The sequence below is a fragment of the Vigna umbellata genome, chromosome 4 (assembly GCF_029865625.1).
Source record: "Vigna umbellata cultivar VRB3 chromosome 4, Vumbellata_1.0, whole genome shotgun sequence".
Taxonomy (NCBI): domain Eukaryota; kingdom Viridiplantae; phylum Streptophyta; class Magnoliopsida; order Fabales; family Fabaceae; genus Vigna; species Vigna umbellata.
The window spans coordinates 42,230,878-42,251,916 of NC_142168.1; the positions used below are offsets into that span (position 1 = coordinate 42,230,878).

Here is a 21,039-nt window from a genome sequence, read left to right on the forward strand (position 1 = left end):
GCGAGTTGATCATTTGACCCAATAAACTCAGTACATATTTCTTTAGTCAACAACTTTTCACGAACAAAATAACAATCAATTTCTATATGTTTAGTCCTCTCGTAAAACACTGGATTTGATGCAATGTGAAGAGCAGCTTGATTGTCGCAATACATCTTCATAGTATGGATGTCACAAAATTTAAGCTCAAGAAGGAATTGTTTCACCCATATAAGTTCACATGTTAGTAACGTCATTGTCCTATACTCTGCTTCAACGATTGATCGAGCTACTACATTTTATTTCTTACTTTTCCATGTAATAATGTTTCCTCCCAGAAAAACACAATATCTTATAGTAGACCGTCTATCAATAGGCGAACTTGCCCAATCTGCATCACAATACCAAGAGACTTGAATGTTTCCTTTATCTTCATATAACAATCCTTGCCCGAGAGCCTTTTTGACATACTTTAGAATGCGAATGAGAGCATTCCAATGGTCAACACATGGAGCCTGCATGAACTGACTAACCACTCCAACTGCAAATGATAGATCTAGCCTTGTAATAGTGAGATAAATCAGTTTTCCAACCAGCCTCCTATACCTCTCTGGATCAGAGAATAATTCACCTTCTTTTGTCTTTAATTTCTAGTTTGGGTCCATAGGACTGTCTACCAGTCTGCAACCAATCATGCATGTTTCTTATAATATATCAAGAGCATACTTCCTTTGGGAGATTAAAACTCCATCTTTTGATTGCGCTACTTCAATGCCTAAGAAGTATTTGAGACTTCCAAGATCATTGGTTTGAAAATGTCTAACAAGTACTCTTTCAGTTGAGATATTCCAACAACATCATTTCCTGTAATGACAATATCATCAACATATATTATTAAGTAAACACATTTCCCAAGAGAAGAATTATAGTAAAAAACTTAATGATCTGCTTCACTGCATTTTAGCCTAAAATTTTGAATAATGGAGCTAAACTTTCTAAACCAAGCACGTGGTAATTACTTAAGGCCATATAAAGATCGATGCAGTTTGCACACCGTACTAGACTCCCCTGAGCAACAAACCCAAGAGGTTGCTCCATATATACTTCTTCCTCAAGATCACCATGTAGGAAGGTTATAACACTCTAGTTTTGCATATTTTTCTTTGTTAAAATTCTTTTCTTAAGCTTCTTTAGGCTTTAATTCTTTAGAAATAGAATAGATTAGTTTAAATACCTAGAAATAGCTTTTAAATAAAAATTTGGTTAATTTTCTCTTTTTAGGAAATTAAAATAGGTTTTTGAATAATTAGATTCTTTTTAGAAAAATACTTTAGAAAACAAAATAAAAATATATTTTAGAATAGGTTGTATTTTTTTTTACTCTTCTTTAATACATTCTTTTTCTTTTTGCAGACTTCTTTTTTGGCTGAATTTGGTCAACAAAAACATATGTTGGGCTATTGTTGCTGTGCTAGAATTGGGCCGCTACTATTGCTATTTTGCACTGAAATGCTGCAGCTGCATTAGGCAATTGGGCTGCTGCGTTTTGGGCTTGCTGAATTAGTGGAACGGTGTCGTTTGAGGCTGGCAGCTGCAGTTCCCTCAGGGGTCCTATTTGAGAGCAATTCAATTGAGAGAAGAACCTTTGAGCTAGGGCAGAGAGTGAAGTGAAAGAGTGAGGGAGAAAAGACGAGCTAATGCTCGTGTCACCCACCTAAGCTCGCAGACCTAACCGAAGGAGTTGCCCGAAGAGGTGACCGGAGTTGAACCGGCAAAGATGGAAGCTGATCAGAGGGCTGAGACGAGTGGAGCGCGAGCAAAGAAATGGTGATCGTCCGATCCGAAGCTTGAAGCGACGAAAGCAAGTTTTCTTCTTTACTTTACCTCTTTCTTTTCTTTCAATTTTTTTCCGACCCTATATAAAGGGGTTTTCCTCATGTAATTACACACACACTTTACTTTCACAGAGCTTTCACAATTTTGGATAGAGACAGAGTAGAATAGAGAGTAGTCTAGGTTTATCACTTTCTTAGTTTAGAACTCTTTGATTCTGAATTTTGTTGAAGAGGATCAAGGATCAGTGACAATCCGCGGTTCTCCTTTGCCAGTTTCTCGTACAGATTTTTGTATCTTTCATTTTACTTTCAATAAAATTTCAATTTCAATGCTTTTATTCTGTTTTTGGTTTACAATTTGAGTTCTATTTTGAATTCAATTTTGTTCTATGTTTCCTTGCATTTGATTGTCAATTTTTGATTGATGAATAGGCTAATGAACATTGATTAGACAAATGAGTGGAAAAGAATCAAATTAGGTTCTGAAATATGAACTAGAATACCCCATAGTGGGATTCACATTAACATGATGTCTTCTTGAGAATTCATAACACTCTTATATTCAATCCAATGTGCATTTCACCTATGACTTCAGTTCTTCTGTCAATTCTTGAAAAATCTGATTTAGACTCTATGACTCCACATAGTTGAAATTCCTTAGGGAATTACATGACTCCACAGTGAGCATGACTTACCGAGATGTCTTCTCGAGTTTGGAGATGAGTCTAATGAAGAAAAATATTGTAAATCATGTTTTGTTGCTGTCATTTCATTTTAGTTAGAGTTTTATATGTTGTAGAGTTGATTGTAGGTTTTATTTGCCATTAGAATATATTCCATTTCTGTTATTGATTAGAAGCATGAATTGGATTTAGATTCATTGTGGTTTGGATGAACTGAGTGATGATTATTGACTGTTAAGTTCTGAAAATGAACTTTAAGATCCTATGATGGGCTTATCTTAACAGGATGTCTTCCTGATATATGATCAATCACTCTGTAAACTGAATCTATATGAATTTAATTATAGTTTTTTATTCTAACCAATTTTCCTTACTTTGATTCTTTAATTCTGGTTATGTTATATGCATAAATTCTTCTTTCTCTTTAAATGTTCTTTGTTTTCATTAAATTTCATATTCAGTTGTTTCCAGTTTTTTCTTGTATCGTTGTTTCATAGTATTCTTAGGTTAGATTAGCTACTGTTTTGATTTGTATGATTAGTTAGATTCAATCTTTTCATCACTTTAGCTTAGGTTTTATTTTCTTACATTTTATTTTTTTCTTTTCTTTTTTAAACATATTTCTTTTCTTATTTTTCATTTGATTTCTTTACTCTTTTCTTTTTAATTTCTTTGTTTAATTTCTTTGTTTAATTTCTTTTCCCTACCTTGTATGTTAGTAGTTAGTAAATAGAATAAAAGGCAGAATTAATCAAACACTTTAAACTTAATTGTATCGAGTCCTTGGATTATACCTAGGTTGTCCCTATACTTCATTAGTGGGGAAACTTTGTTTGTTCTGATTTTGTGCGACCAAAAATCAGTTTAACAGAAGGCATTCTTGATATCTAATTGATGAAGTGGTCATTGACGAATGGCTTCCATGGCAAAGAAGAGGCGAATAGTAGTCATCTTGGCTACAAGAGAGAAAGTGTCACAATAATCAAGACCATAAACCTCAGTGTAACCTTTTGCAACAAGTCGGGCTTTGAGCCGATCAATTTCACCATCAGGGCCGACTTTAACTGCATACACCCATCAACAACCAACCACCTTTTTGCCCGGGGGAAGGGGCACCAACTCCCAAGTATTACTATGGTCAAGAGTCTGCATTTCTGCAACCATAGCTTGTCGCCATCCAGGATGATCAAGTGTTTTTTTCACATTCTTGGGTATAACAAGAGAAGACACTAAGGATAAAAGAGAAAAATAGGAGGGCGACAATCGATGATAGCTAAGAAAATTATAAATGGGATGAGGGTTTCGAGTGGAACGAGTACCTTTTCTGAGAATAATAGCCCATGCTAAATCATTTGCACCAGGAGGCATGAGAGGAGGTGACGAGGGAGAATAATCTGAAGTAGGAGATTCACCATTGTCTTGGGGAGGTGGACTATCCATTGGGGCCCTACATGTCATGATCTCAGTATGTGGAGAAACGGGTTCAGGAGGACTGTGATCAAGACTTGGAATGATAGAGATAGTGGAACTATTTGACTCAGCCACTTGAATAGGAAGGACCTGTTGGAGGATAGAAACATCCTAAACAGATGGAGAGAAGTAAGGAGTTTGTTCAAAGAATGTGACATTGGCATGACTCACATTCTAAGGCCTGGAGACCACTAAGTTCAAGACACATCTTTTTTAATTTGGACAAATAAGCATGACCAAGTCGATCATGTAGTAGTTTAGGATTAGGAGCAGCAACATAGGGCACCCTTGGGCGAGATCCAAAATAGTATAATCTGCCAACTTCATATCCTTTTCCAATCTGTCTCCCTGAACCACACTCCTGTATAACAAAAGATTTGTGATCAAAGGTTATTAAACAATTTAACATTTTGGTCAACTGGCTTAGGGATATTAGATTAAAAAGACAATTAGGGACAAAAAGAACAGAGTTGAGATTGAGGGAGGGAGACAAGGAAACATGACCGACTCCTTTAGAGGAAGTTTTAGATCCATTTGCAAGGGTTATGAAATGAGGTTTTTCTCGAAAGGAAATAGATGAGAAAAAAATAGGTATTACTATAAATGTGATCAGAAGCACCTGAGTCAATTACCCATGAATTTTGACCTTCCATGGATTGCGAAACGCAGGCTGTTGATGTACTGGGAGATTGAGATGGTTGTTCCAAACTGTTAGACTTTGACCTTAAATACTCTTGATATCCATCCTCGGAGAACTTAGAAGTAGAAGTTTCAGTCTTCGAAGTGGAAGTTTTAGTCTTCGAAATATTGGCAATTTTAGAAGGGAAACCTTGTAAGGAGTAGCAATTCTCTTGAGTGTGACCCATCTTTTTACAGTATGTGCATTGAGGACGTCATTGACCTCCTCGTCCTCCTCCTCTAGTGTCACGTCCTCCTCTTCCTCGTGTGGCAACCATGACAAATGGTTCCACTAGTTCATGCGCTTCCTAAGTTTGAGGTATCGGGATACGCAGAAGGCGAGTGATCAATGTTTCCATGGAGGGGACCTCATGACTGGTTAGAAGTTGATCTTTGAGATGATCAAAATCGGGATGTAGGGCACGAAGGATCAAAACAATGTAAAATTTGTCTAGTTTCATTTTGATATCCTCTAATGGGTCTGCTTCAGAAAACATCCTGAGTTCTTCAAGAACAGATTGGGCTTCAGCCATGAAGGACACCATATCACAGTCTGCCATTTTAAGAGATGCAAGCTTATTTGTAGTGTCATAGAGACGTTGAATATCGTTGGCATAAATGCTTTGAGCTTTCTTTCAAAAGGAGTGACAAGTTTTGAAAGCCCTCAAAAATATAAGAAGTTTGGGTTCCACTGATTCTCATAACGGAGCATACAACTGGAAATCTGCTTGTTTCCACTGATCAACTTTTTCAGTAGGCACATGGCTTTCATCTCGCTCAAGGTGGTCATAATGCCCTTGGCCAAGAAACCACATTTCAACAACAACAGACCATGATAGATAATTTTTTCCATTTAGCTTCTCGGAGGTAATTGATGGACTTCCGGAAAAGGAAAGAGTAATGCCAGACGCCATCTCTGAAGAAGACAAATCGTACCAGCGAGGAGCAAGAAAACCCTAAGGGTTTAGACAGACAGAACTATGACGGTGGCTGGTGGCGGCCGGCTGCGAACAGTGGCCGACGGTGGCAGACGACGGCCGAAGACTAATGACGACGGTTGGCGGTGACGATATGGTGGCCGGCGACGGACAGTGGTCGGGCGGTCGGTGACCGGTAGCAGATTGTGGCACCGGATAGATGCTACGAGACAGAAACCAGAGCGGGATCGACCCGCTCTGATACCAACTTGAGAATTAAAGTGTAAAATAATTCTAGAAGGCTTGATTGATCCCTCTCATAGTCTTATATTTATATGAATAAATTGATATAAGAGTACATGATAAATAGGGTAACCCTAGACACAATATAACCACGATAAATAGGGTAACCCTAGACACAGTATAATCATGAAAAATAGGATAACCCTTGACACAATATAATCATGATAAAATAGGATAAATATCCTAACATTATTAATTGAGAGAAACTAGTTTGGGGAAAACTTGTGGCTTCCTTCAAATTTTCCCCAGATTAGCTCGTCACTCTACCCTGCTCGCGTAGGGAAAGGGTCTTCTCAAGACCCCAAGAGGAAGAGGGAAAATATGTCTTTGTGTATGAGTATTTCTTTAAGGATTTTTATATTTCTTTTCCTTTATCCAACTTTGAGAGTGATCTTTTCTCAATGATTTGCATGACCCTGAGTCAACTTCATCCCAATAGTTGGGTGTTATTGAAAGCGTTCCAATTCTTTTGTAACCATCTCAGTCTCACTTATACTTCTCATCTCTATGTATTTTTACCTGTTAAAGCATGGTGCCAAAGTCGTATCCTTGAACTATGCTTAGTATTGTTCCTTGTTCACCATGTATACCTAGTCCTTCAAAAACTATAAGACTAGTTATTTTAAGTTGAAAGTCTTGTCCACCTAAGCCAAACTTAAATTCTTTGACTTCTTCAACCTGTTCTCCTTGATGATGATGTATTTTGTTGCTTGTTCTCTGAGGTCATCTATATTGGCCGACTTTTTCTTGAAGAGTGAATCGAAAAAAGGTATGGGTTGCAGACAACATAAAGAAATGCATTATCACTGATGGAGTAAGGTTCAAGGTGTTAGTGGTCGGGACAATGAACCTCTTCATAAAGTGTTTAAGGGTCTTGTTCACTCCTTGTTTTACATGCTTCAAGGAGGTCGAGGTGGTAGGCATCACCTTACGGTCGACAAACCGGGCTTCAAACATGGTGTCAAGCGTGTTAAAGGAGTCCATCGAGTTAGGGGACAACACATAATTTTAGTCCAAAGATTGGTTGTCCAACGTTGTAGGGAACAACTAGTAGTATACCTTATTATCCTTGGTGTGGATGTGAACCTAGGTCAAGTAGGCCTTTAGATGGGTTTCCAGATTAGTCATACCATCGTACTTGTAGATGTAGATAATGATCCCTTTTTGGATGTCGACTTAGGTTACTCTAGCATGAAGGGGGTATGTCCTAAAATTTTATGGGAGGACATGGTTGCTTGGGTATGTACTAAAAATTTATACGTTGAAGGCAAACCCGGGAAAGCCTGTTGATCTCGTTCTCGATTTGGGTGCTTATTGGGTACTCAGGTGGAATTCTAGGATTCCTCCGACTTCCTGCATTGGTGGGGAGGAATACAGTCCCTTCTGGAACTATGTTGATGTGGTGGACTACGGTCCCTTCTAGCATTGTGGTCCCTGCTCCTAGACGACTTCCTCGTCGTTCAAGTGAGGGACTTATTCTCTCTCTCCAGGTTGTCCAACTTCTTGTTCAATGCTTGTAGGTTCTCTTGATTTTGCTGATAAAGCTACTGTGTTAGGGATTCAATTTAGGCTCTCATGGTCTACAACTCCTTGTCGATGGAGTTGATCATTTTGTTGGATCAACATTGGGATTAGTTTTGGATAATTGTCATTGGATTGAATTCCATCTCGTTTTATGAATCAAAGGACTTCGACACCTACGCTTGGCTTCTAGTGGTGACCATGAAAGGGTGAGATTGGGGAGTAGTTTTACTGGGTCCAATGATGGACGCAAAATGTTGTTAGCAGAATCAAAAGCGTAAGCCTTTCGATAGGTAGCACGATCGAAGTGACTTGAATGCTCTTAACAACTAGAACAAAGAGAGAAGATCGTAAAAGACTTTTCGGTGCTCAAGTCCATAAGAGAGTTTTAGGATTTATATAAGTATAGTAGTGAGTATCAAAATTTGATTGTATACTCGAGGGAAATACTACATGTATTTATAGGATTTTTGGACTCTATGAAATAAAAGATAATAAAACCTGATCACATATATGATAAATGGGCATGATAATAATAATAATTTATTATTTAACCAAATTAGCCATATATTAGGCTGATATATGGTATAAATGGATATTTTTTATGCAATCAAACTATTGAGATTCACTATATATTATGTTAATATATAGTAAATGTACCAACAAATATCTATGGTAATATTATTTAGCCTCTTTAAGCTAATAATGTTGAATGGGTCTTCTTGAGCCATACTTCTTAATATATTTGTTAGGTTGGGTCGGTACATAAATTTTTCAATCCCAAATTCGTCCACATCATTATGTCAATCACCGCATTTGAGGTATTGCTCAATTTGGAGCTTGAAACTCCTTTGTGATTTTGTTCTTAAAAGAGACCTTACAGGGTTGATGGAGGAAGATGTATTTAAACTGACTTTGACCTCGACTCTTAAGAGATATATGACTATTACACATGTACCGAACATAAGGCTCATAGTGGAGGTCTAAAAAGGAAAATCATTTTCACCCCCACGGTGGGCATTAATCAACCGATCCTAAATTCGTCGAGTGATATTGTTAGGATCAATCATCATATCTGAGGTATTGTCCGTTTTAAAGTTTGAAATTTTGTAACTGTTTTTGTCCTTTTTCGAGAGAGAAAATGTATTTAAACTGAGTTTGACCTTAACTCTTAAAAGATATTAAATTATTGAATGTACCGTAACAAATGGTAGAAAAACTCGTTAAAAAATCATTAATAATACAAAATACACAATAAAACACATTAATTTTTTTTCATCAAATTATAATTTTATAGTTAAAAACCAAGTTTTGTATATTTAAAATATAGTTGCGTGATATTTAATTTACCTTATTTGTATAATAAGAAAATAAGAAAGAGGTATTATGGAATTTTAATTCTTTACTGAGTTATGATGTTTTAAAACATAATAACAGAGAACGTTCAATAAAACTTATCAGACAAACTATAAACTCTATTCCATGTCTTTGTATTGCTTAAGAAAAATAAAATTAATAACATCAGTAATATATATATATATATATATATATATATATATATATATATATAAAAGAAATAATTTGTTGGTATATTATATTATTGAAGGTTTAATAAATTTGTTGATACATGAGAAACTTATTTAGTAATTTCTCAATTTTTTTTATCTCAATCTAATCCCTATTTTATTTTAAAAAAAAGTTATATTAAATCGATGCTCACATGTTTTGACAATGACCACATGCATTGAAAAGTTATTACTGCTGAAGAGTTAAAGAAGTTAGGAATATATTTTTTTTTATTAATCTTATTATCGAAACATGAGAGTATATTGCTTTTAAAGTGCATGATACCTTTAATATTTAGAATTTTTTTTCTATTTTTAATAAAATATAAATATAAAATGTGTATATCAAATTGAGAAATCTCTTTATTAATATATAGTTCGTTTCCATTTTTTTATTATAAAATATAACTAATAATATAATAAAGATATGAAATCTGCACAGGGAATCCTTTCTCTCTCTCTCTCTATATATATTAAAACCAGTTTTAAAGGAAATTATATTTTTTTGTGGAGCTTTATTATTGTTTTATTCTTTTATACAATTTTAAGTAAGAAAATTGTTAAAATCATTACACTAGATTTAATAATATATTGATACTAAACCAAACTGACCCTTCGTATACAATAAATTGTCATAAGGAGGAAATTTACATAACAAATGTTTAAATTCTAGACACTCTCAACCTTTTATTTTGTCCGGGAAAAACAAATTGAAGTTACAACTTGCTCCTCCCCAACATGGCTATATTATGATTTATATAGTGCAAAATAATTTGTTATGATGATAAATTAAAAAAAAAAGTGAAAAGTGATAAAGAAGATGATAAAAAAGGAAATATCAGGAAAATAAAATTTAAAGAAGAACACTTTTATTCATTTATTTTTTTTTCTAGCAAGATCATAATAACAACTACTACTTCAGCAAGTGATTGCTTTTGCTTCTTCTCACTTTATTCTTTCTCTCTCTTTCTCTCTCTTTGCCCCTTCAAAGATGCACTTCAATCTTTTCTTTTGGCAAAGACCAGCATCCTTAATTCTTCACAATTCTTTTACTACATAGTTGCTCCCAAAAAAACCTTTGCTTTTTTCTCTCTTCCCCTGAACCCATTAATTTTTTCCCGGAATTTCGATTGTTAAGGTTGTTGCACATCGCGTTTCATTGTCCCTCAACGCCTTTCAGCGGAAATTTCATCTGGGGTTTTTTCGTGGATCGGACCAGATCCTGGTTCTCTCTGATCCAGCTATATTGTTAAGGTATACCTTTCTTCTTACTGTAGTTGAATGAACAAGTCAAAGTTTTTCTCTTGGTCCTTGTGGTGTTATGTTACGTTATTAGTTGGTTGGTATCTATGGACAGGGGAATTTGCAATTTTTATTTGTTTATCTTTGTTTTTAAAATTGAATTATTTGTTTGTGTCTTGGTATGACCGTGAGGGTTGGTATAACTGTGAGGGTTGTTCCATTTATTTATTTTGGTAGGAAACGGAGGGGATTATTTTGTTGGGTTCCTGCTATTTTTTTAATATATTTGGGATTTGGGGTAATTTTGAGTTTGGAGTTTGTTTGTTTTCCAGATTTGTGATAATAAGAAGCACCATGGATGTTGATAAAGAATTTTTTGCTGAATCCTCTGGCTGCTATCAATTAGTGTTTTTTGTTGATAAATTTAGCAAAGATGATACTATCTTATGATGGCTAAGAGAGTTGATGCTGAAGAGAGGTCATTGTTTCATTGGATGTTGTCTCTGTCTGAGATTCAGTTAGCACATGCTTGGCTAACTTGCTGATTGAGGTTGCTGCTTTGTATGTTTTAAAGAGTTTCAATAAGGAGTGCATTCTAACAAAAATCTTTTGTTGAGCCAATTGTAAGTTATGATCAAGCAGATACTAAATAGGCTCCCTCGAAAGCCCTCCAAGTCGGGAGAAAGCCGAGAAGGAGGGGTGTTATCAACGCCCTCTTCGACTCCTTCGACCAGTGCAAGGAGCACCGATGTAGCCGGCAACCGTTATGGAAATTCAACTGCTTCAACTCCTTCAGGCGTTGTTGATTCTAACTTGGTTCCTGGAGTAAATCATGGTGATAAGATTGCCCAAGCTTTGAACTCAAAACTAAATCTGAATGGGAGTTTTCCAGTTTCTGCCTATGAAGCCTTGCCAAGTTTTCGTGATGTTCCAAATTCAGAGAAGCAGAATTTGTTTATAAGAAAGCTGCAAATGTGCTGTATTTTATTTGACATGACTGACCCTACGAAGAACCTCAAAGAAAAGGAAATTAAGCGACAAACATTGGTAGAACTTGTGGATTATGTGTCATCTGCTAATGGGAAGTTTACAGATGTTACGATGCAAGAAATTGTAAAAATGGTGTCCATAAATTTGTTCCGGACATTTATTTCCCCTCCTCGTGAGAACAAAGCTCTTGAAGCATTTGATGTAGATGAAGAAGAACCTTCCATGGACCCTGCATGGCCTTTCTTGCAAATTGTGTATGAACTGCTTCTAAGGTTTGTCACATCACCTGAGACTGATGCAAAGTTGGCAAAAAGGTATATTGATCACTCATTTGTCCTGAGACTGTTAGACCTTTTTGATTCAGAGGATTCCAGGGAACGGGAATACTTGAAGACAGTTCTTCATCGTATTTATGGGAAATTTATGGTGCATAGACCATTCATCAGAAAAGCAATCAACAATATATTCTACCGCTTCATTTTTGAAACTGAGAAACACAATGGGATTGCAGAACTCTTAGAAATCTTGGGAAGTATAATCAACGGATTTGCTTTGCCACTGAAAGAAGAGCACAAGCTTTTTCTTGTGCGAGCACTTATTCCTCTTCATAAACCAAAATGCATACCAATGTACCACCAGCAATTATCTTACTGCATTACACAGTTTGTGGAAAAAGATTGCAAGCTTGCTGATACTGTTATACGGGGATTATTAAAATACTGGCCCATTACTAATAGTTCTAAGGAGGTTATGTTCATAGGGGAGCTAGAGGAGGTCTTAGAAGCAACTCAACCTGCAGAATTTCAACGATGCATGGTACCCTTGTTCCGGCAAATAAGTCATTGCTTAAGCAGTTCACATTTCCAGGTTAGTTAATTATAGTACTTTCAGTATGTTTCCACTTTTTCTTTTGGTTTTTATGATGACTTTTCAACCCTCAAAATTGATGAAAAGGAGCCTAAATTTTCTTGTTGGTTGTTGCCTGATTTGTGACGTAGGACGGGAGAAATTTGGTGAAGAAAACCACTTTTCATATTCAAATAACATCCTAGTTCAGTTTTGGTTGGGATTATTTCTGGAGAAGTTTGTTCCTTTCTTTCTTTGAAGCTCTCTGAAAGTTGACAAAAATAATTATTTACTTCTTTTAAAATATAAGCCAAACATGGGTCTCAAAAGACATGAATAAGTTGACAAGCATAAGTCAAATGTTCACTTAACTTTCTTTTGTACGTTAGCCATGAAACATGGGCCTCACAATACTAATTGTAATGCCATTTGAAAATAATTTAATGTTGGATTACTACCACTAATACAAAGAGCAGTTATATACATTTTTTTTTCAAATGTGTGCTCACTTTTAACTCATAATATGACTTTTGATTTTCACTTCTGTGAACTTTAACTCATAATATTGGTTATTGTAGCTTTCTTTTGCCATCTCCAATGTTTTATGGCTTTCACTAAGCCAAGTTTGTTTTTGTTTTTCTGATAGACTTTCAGAATGCTTGAACAATGTTTTCGTGAAAGATTTGTGGTTTGTTATTTCTATGACCATTTATTTTCTTTGAGGATGCCATTGTTAGGTTATTTGGGTAATCTGTTACTGAATTGAGTGTAATTGTGTTAATTTTTTTGTGGGACGGTTATTGTTGGGGATCCCTGTAGACTACAACGTGAACTCAACTCAGTGAAAATGTATTGGTACGGACTGCTGAAAAGATGTTGTACATATTTTCTTTATGTTGTGCAGTTAACTTTGAATTCATTCATAACAGACCAGTGGAAGCACAAACATTGTTTTGCCTGTTTTCTACATTTTTTCTGGTAAAATGAGAAGAATGAGAACAATTAATCTACAGCATACCACTTCTTCAAAAAGAATAAGAAAATTGGGAAGTGATGAACACCCTGCACTTGGGGAACCCTCCCCTAAAAGCTAGCTATCAAAGAGAGAGAACCAAACCACTCAGGTATTCTACTAAGTATCCATACTACTCACTGTTGGACTTGTAATGTACAAAGTCCCTATCATACTGCTGTATCTTGGCCGTCATTCCAACTGTTGTACTTTACAGTGTTTCACTCAGCCCATTTTATCAGCCCTTCTGTAGTTATGTCCTGTTTGGAGATACTGCTATCAATTGAAAGTACCCAAACTCTTGGAAACCCTCCCTCAAAAGCTAGCTATTAAAGGGTGCAGAACCCACTTATGTACGCACTGAATATCCATTGTAGTTCAATCACCTTATAATTCCCAAGTCTCTGAGTGTGGTAGCTTTCAAGGGGAGAATCAAATCACTTATGTACTTCACCAAACACCCCATACTAGATGTGGGATTTAGGCTTCCAATAATAGCCAATTTCCCATGAGAGAGTGTGCTGTTGCAGTACATCACCAATAGTTAATGAGTAAAATGGACCGACAAATGTGCGAACTGAAAGTTGCTATCACCTTTATATATTATTATAAATACGATAGCCAGGATTGTTTTACTTGGTGTTCATCATTGATTGTGTTTTGTTTATGAGCCTCTAGTTGATAAGTAAATTCGTAGAAGGTGTAATAGCCATGCAAAAAATATGAGAAGTTTGGTTAAAGCATACAACAGAATCTATTCGGAGTTTGATTACTATGAAAACCTCACTCTGTTGATGAACTCACAACTACTGTCCTGTATAATTTTAGTTTTATGGTGTCAAAATGTACAATAGAAACTGTAATTGCAGCCTCAAAGATATAAATGTAACACCATTCTTATTGATAACCAGAATGGTGGGGCTGAAGTGAAGATTTTATGTATTAATTCTGCAAGCCACAAAGATTGCGCCCAATATTCTCTTTTTTACAGACAAATTTTCCCTGTCCTCTTCCATCATAGCTTAGATTTTGGATTCTTTATTTGGCCAAGGGTCCATAGTTTAGCAAGCTTGTATTATTCTTTTCTTTTTAATACTGATAAAAAGTGGTAATAGGAGACATTTGGTTCAAGATAGATTGCATTGTCAAGGATGATATTCTCAAGAATACTATGACGAGTAATGTTATTTGTAGATAAATTAAAAAACATATTTGTTCAGAACTTGATGCATTTATCAAAGAGTAAGATAGTGTATGCAATGACAAAGTAGCACTTTCTCCATTAACAGTGCATATAAATTAAACACTTTCAAAATGTAAATGATAGGAGAAGAGTAAGAATAGAAGTTGATGTTAGGTTATAAAAATGCTTCCAACATTCCTTTGGAAAAGTAGCCTACCCAACCCTCACTTTGGGAACAAATACCAATCAAGCTAAACAGGAATTTTATTTTTCTGGGAATCAAAATCAACTCGCTAGGAATTTTAAGGCTTGTTCCAAACATGAGAATGTCATATTCCCTACTTTACTCTCCTAAGAGTAATTTAACAATCCATGAAACACACAGAAGTGATCTTACTATTAAACACTGCTGTGAATGCCTTTCCCAAAATTTAGGCAAAAATGTTGCCATTTTACTTCGATTTGGCTCATCATTCTTGGTGGGATTAACTAATAATGACATGTATAGCTAACATTGTGAAGCATAATTCTGAAGAGTGGATATTTTTACCATAACCATCACTTTATTCCCATGCTCTTTCATATGTTTTGATTGCTTCTTTATTTGCAGGTAGCAGAGAGGGCTTTGTTCTTATGGAATAATGATCACATCGGGACTTTAATCAAGCAGAACCACAAAATTATACTTCCAATTGTCTTACCTGCTCTAGAACAAAATGCTCGAAACCACTGGAACCAGGCCGTCCAAAGCTTGACAATAAATGTGCGCAAGATATTCGCCGACACCGACCCTGAATTCTATGAAGAGTGCGTGATGAAAGTTCGGGAAAATGAAGCACAAGAGAAGGATATGAAGTCCAAGCGTGAGGCCCGATGGAAGCGTTTAGAAGAAATGGGAGGCATGAAAGCAACAACCAATGAAGCTGTTCTGGTTTCTCCCAGAACTGCCTCTCATGCCCCTTCTAACAAGGCAAGTAGAACTCAGTTGGAGTAATTCTTGTGTTTTGGTATTGGCATTGCAGAGTTCAAAAGCATAACTTATGCTGCATTGCACTATGTTGCATAAGAATACAAGGGGAGATAATGTGTTGGTTTTTGTTGGTTCCATTGACCTCATTGATAAAATTTCATGGCCAAAAAACGTGGGGTACAAAACAGCTCCAACTTGGTCTTACAAGCATGGAATGATGTATATATTGGATTGCATGGACAAGAATGGTTGCCTCAAGCCACAGTTTATTTGAGAATTTGTTTTCTAAAGCTGGCCTTTGATGTTTGATGTTTCCAATGGCTTGAATTCAACGTTTAATCTGCTTTCATACTTAAACTTTGATGGAAGCATCCTGCATTTTTTGTTGCCAATGTTTAGTGTTAATCATGGTTCTTTTTGTGTAGGTGAGTTGGTTGTTTAAGGAAATTGGGCCATTAGAGCTTATCTTATGTGAATTACTGTGGACGCTCAATTTTATGAAATGATGAAAGCAAATTATTTAGTGACTGTTATTACTGATAAAAGTATTCAATGAATCTTTCTTTTCTATTATCTGTCTTTGAAATTCCAGATTGGGATGAAAATGTGCTTTTTGTTCATCTGTCAATTTATTTTAAGGTTTACTATTTTTTGTCTCTGATTTTTCTTGAATATTTCTGTCATCAATCTACACAATTCTTTAAAGTTTTTTTGTCTTTACATTTTTCTCTGTTAGTAGTTGTAGTTTCTTATTAAGTAATAATGTTCATTGATTATGTAATAATCTTGTTGGCAATCCAATCATCTTCTTGTCATCAAATAGTCTAGTGAAACAATCACACATAATAATAACTAGTTTAAATCTTACGCTAATTAATTTGACATCATAAATTGATTTGAAGAAGTGAAATATTAAAATAAAAATTATTAAAGAAAATTGCATTTGATAATATGTGAAATTAGTTTTGTATCAAGTATCAGCATTGAACTCAAGAGTAATTAATGTTTCTCCTTCCACCACCACCACAAAATGCATGTTTCTGCATCTCTCCAAAAAAATTTTAATTATAAAAGTACCATGTTTTACTTTAACCTTATTTATTTATTTTTTTTGGAACCCTAAATTCCTACGTCATTTTCACTCTCTTGTGGAGTCCCACCTTCCAACTTTCACTTTCTCTCTTTGAGTTTCCAGATCCGTTTTTTCTCATTTCTCAACTCTCACTTTCTCTCTTTCTCCTCCACTTTCCAACCCATTTTCTCCATATTCGTTTTCACTTCTCCATTTTGGTTTCTGGTGTGATAATGTGATTGTTTTGTAATGCGGTGGTGTGACTGATATTCACATTTGTTTCAAGGTCAAACGAATATGTCACATCTAAATGTTTTTTATTTTAATTTTTAGTTTGTTATTTTATTGTAATTTAAATTTATGTATAGATATTATTTAAATTTAGTTTTTTTTAATTTATTAGTTTAATTACGTATTCTTTTTATTTAGTTATTGAATTATTATATAAATCATTATTTAAATTTGTTTATTTTCATTATTTAAACAGATACAGCACATCCGATTACGGATATGCGACATATGTGGAAGATGGTTTATTTTTCTTTTGTTATTTTTGTTTAGTTTTTAATTTATTAATTTAAAATATAATAAATTAATTTAATTTGTTACGTAGTTATATATAGAATGATTTTACTTTATTTAATGAAATAATTACTATTAATTTAATTAAATTGATTTTTTTTATTTTAATTACGTTTTTTTAATTTAGTTATAGTTATTAAATTATTATTTAATTGATTATTTAAATCTACTGTATTTGATTATTTAAATGAATATGTCCACATCTATTTACGAATATGCCACATCCATTTACGAATATGCCACATCTGTTTACGGATATACCACATCCGTTGATTTTTTTATTTATTTTTTACTTTATTAATTTATTGTATTTTAAATTTTATAGAGTATTTAAATTTAATGTTTTTTTAATTTGCTATGTAATTATATCTAAATTTATTTTATTTTATTTAATGAAATAATTATTAATTTAATTAAAAATGTTTTCCCTTCAACGAATGTTGATATCCGTTGACGGATTATCACATCCGTTGAAGGATTACCATCTTCTTTTCGCGCACCTGAGATGAAGCCTCCTTTGTTGCCTCCGATAAACACCACCATAAACACCGAGCTCTACCACCATTGGTTCCTTGCACCACTTGCAAACTCTTACCAAGCACAACCCAACACCAAGACACACACACTCACAGCACCACCACACTCACACAGATGACAATGAACTAGTTAAAGAGGAAGAAGAGAGGGAGAGCTGATTTCCATGTGCAAGTTGGGGTGTGGGGGTGCATTCTTATAAGGAGGACCATTAATATTTCATTAATGAAAGTAGGTGGATGTGGGTGAAAATTGACTACAGTAAATAAATATTACTGAAGGGGCAAAAGAGGTATGGGGAGGTGCAGCGAGCATTTGGTGGTGGTGGAGGGAGCAATAATCAATGAATGATGTAGAGTGAAATGTAGTGTTGTCAAAATGGGTTATAATTCGCAAGCTAACTCGGCCCACCACGGGTTAGCTAGGTTGGGTTTGAAAGAAATGTAATTTTTTTTAAGTGGATTAGTTTTCAACGCAGCTCACTTAGAACCCGGCTTACCCGGGTTGAACCCGTGGTAAGCTGGATTGGCTCACCAACCCACCTAATTTAATTTAATTATTTATTATTTTTTGTTTAAATATTATTAGTTAGTATTTTTTTATTATATTGTATATGAGGATAAAAAAATGTTTCAAGAAAGAAAGAGATTTATCTATTCAATACTCTAATATTATAAATGGACAAGTGATACAAAAATTATCAATATTAAAAATTTAGTTGTTCACCTTTTGTGCTTATTTTTGGATTACACTTGGATTATATGATATATTTTTTTTATTTTGAATTGTCTTTGGAGTTTAACATCATTTTAGAGTGAAATTTATTTAGATTTGAATTAAAAAAAATTATATATTTTTTATTTTAAAAAAAAACTTATAATTAAGTGAGTTAGTAAGTCAACCCGTTTAATCCACCAACCCGTGATGGATCGAGTCGAATTCGAATTTTTTCAGCTTGCTGATAATTGAGCTGGACTGGGTTGACTCACTAAGTGACTAACCCGTGGTAGGTCGAGCCGGGTTACCGTTTTGACAACTTTAGTGAAATGTTAATAATGCAAGATAAGTGTTTTAGATGGCATATGATGGAGATGCTTTTAGTTGAACCTTATAAAGAGTGTTTTTGTTGGCATATGATGTTTTAACAACAATATTAAGCTATTAGTAGTTAGTCATTAAGTTATCGGTATTTTGTTAGTGATACGTGTTGAACTTACATCTTTTCTCACTCTTTTTTTAAAATCCATTAAACCAATTTTATAATTCCTAAATGGAAATTGAACCAACAACTTCTCTTTTTTAATTTTATTAACTTTATCAGTAAGTTACTTTATAACTTCTAAAATATATACAAAGATTAATGATCATTAGAAGATTTATCATTTTGTTATCAAATCATTTACTTCCGATATGTCTACAACTAGATGATCTACTTTAGAAAGAATTTAATATACCAAGATTTATGAATTTCATCTTGGACTGCAATATCTTTTATCATCAATTACTATCAACCATCTATGTTCAACAAGTTCAAGCAATGCATGAACTTGCTTTTGAAAATTGGTTTCTTGAAGATTAACTCATGGGAGGGAAGTCCTTGAAACATTTATGTAGTAGATATTGTCTTATATCAGATTCTGTCCACTCTGAAATTGCTTTGTTATGATAACATTATCTTACTTTCTTGTTATGCTTCACCTACATATATACATGGTATGCTTTTTTATCTTTGTCTGTTGTGAAACTGCTTTGTCTCATATAAAACACTATTATCATGTTTTCTATATCTCTTATAGCATATCTAAATGCTTTCAAGCTATTAGTATAAAAAAATGCATTTATAAGCAAGATAAATGTGTTTTGGAATCTAAAATTCTTAATAATCAGAAAATAAGTTTTACTTAAGAATAAAATCTTGAAAATAAGAGGACTTGATAATATCCATGTCATGTTTCTTTCTTTCCACAAAATTGACATTGTTTGTCATAGTAAAAAAAAGGATAAATAAGGCAAAAACTAGTTAAGCGAGTATGAAATAAAAGTCTTATAATTCTCATACATTATTACTTAAGTTTTTTTGTGATAACAAATAATTTTTTTTTTTGGTCAACAAATAAGACGTATTAGATGAACTAAAAAAAATGAACACCACAAAAATGAACAAAGCCTTCAAAAATATAAAACAATATTACAAGGCTATCATGAAGCCTTAGAAGCTTGATAGTAAGAATTAGGTCAAGAAAAAAAGAAGATAAAAAAAAGATGTTCAAGAAATTCACTAGCTTGATGTAGCATTAAAGCCAAACAATGAAAAACAAAAGACTCTATGATGTGAACCAAGACTAGATGATTGTAGTGCCTAAAAAAATCATATGCTAGCTTTAATCTTCAAACAACTTAATTAATGCAACTTTGAAGAGTATTTTTCATTAATGGCATGTATAGGATGTCATCATGTCTAACTTCTTATAGTTGACTGACTCACATTGACTATTTCATAAAGAGATGCCAAAAGTACTAACCATAAATGTGCAAAAATTGTTTTGGGTATAGTCAATGGGACAAAATCAATTAAAAATATAGAAGAGTGTATTCAACCTACCTTCAAGTACAACAAGCTAAAAGATGTAAAAAACAATTGTTGATAGGGGAAGCCATATCTACCTTATATACTCATGTTTTTTATGATGAACAAGAAAATGGTTTTATGGTTTCTTACACAACAAATGACATAACAATTGTTTTATCGTTATTGTGTTTGTGCTTGAGATGCTTGGCATATGCATTCATTGATTGTTAATGAATCATGCTTTAAAACAAATTGTATATTTCATTTCTGGAAAAAATAATCGATTAAACAATGTATCTAATTTGTTAGATTTCTCCATAACACTTATATGCTTAACAAGGACAAACAACTGTGTAGTAATCTATTACATTAGTTGTATAATCAATTGCATAAGTTTCATAATCGGTTAAATATGTTTCTCTTGTCAAAATCAATTTCATTTAAAGCCTTAATTGTTTATAACGGTCATATAAATTTATTGTTGGCTTGTATGAATTGTATAATCGATTGCATGCGTTGTATAATCTGTTAAATATAAACAGAAAACAAATCTATTAAAGCAAGATGAAAAGCTTAACAGATTACATTAATTGCATAATCGATTAAAATGCGACACGAACATGAAATATATCATCCGAGAAAACAGGAAAATACTAAAATGAGAACAAAAACTTTGAGCTTCATAGAATCATAACTTTACACTTGTAAGAAGAGAGAAAATTCTACAAAAGTCTATTCGATATAGTTGTATTGTACACACTTCCTCTTTTTGAGAGTAATCGTCTAAGACTTGTAAGCAATCTGATTGATTGCACATTTGAGAATTCAAACACTTGTTGATTAACTCGGTTGAGTTAAACGATTACTAGGTTGATACCAGGGTTGTCTAGTGGAAACCAGTAGTGGGTCAAACTCAATTCTAGGCAGTGTATCAAGTTAATACCATGATTGTCTAGTGGAAACCAGGAATGGGTGAAACTCGATTCTAGGCAACGTATTAGGTTGATACCAAGATTGTCTATGGAAACCAGAAGTGGGTGAAACTCAACTAGGTAGCGTATCAGGAAGATATCAAGATTGTCTTGGAA

At 34.0% G+C, this 21,039-nt stretch overlaps 1 protein-coding gene across 5 annotated transcripts; it reads left to right on the plus strand.

Annotated features, from left to right (window-relative positions):
- Positions 1–9,867: 9,867 nt before the first annotated feature.
- LOC124833281 (serine/threonine protein phosphatase 2A 57 kDa regulatory subunit B' theta isoform-like) lies at positions 9,868–15,767 on the plus strand. 5 transcript variants are annotated; one of them, XR_015785827.1, is made up of 4 exons: positions 9,868–10,205; positions 10,526–12,050; positions 12,934–13,153; positions 14,835–14,974. XR_015785827.1 is itself a non-coding variant. In XM_047307721.2 (3 exons), the coding sequence occupies exons 2-3, from the start codon at positions 10,824–10,826 to the stop codon at positions 15,216–15,218; spliced, it is 1,611 nt and encodes a 536-aa protein (XP_047163677.1). In that variant the 5' UTR covers positions 9,877–10,205; positions 10,526–10,823; the 3' UTR covers positions 15,219–15,767. The 5 variants fall into 5 exon arrangements, 4 of the variants coding, with proteins under 4 accessions (XP_047163677.1, XP_047163678.1, XP_087968464.1 ...); XM_047307721.2 differs by lacking the exon at positions 12,934–13,153 and having other exon boundaries at positions 9,877–10,205; positions 14,835–15,767; XM_047307722.2 differs by lacking the exon at positions 12,934–13,153 and having other exon boundaries at positions 9,877–10,205; positions 10,622–12,050; positions 14,835–15,767.
- The last annotated feature ends 5,272 nt before the right edge of the window (positions 15,768–21,039 follow it).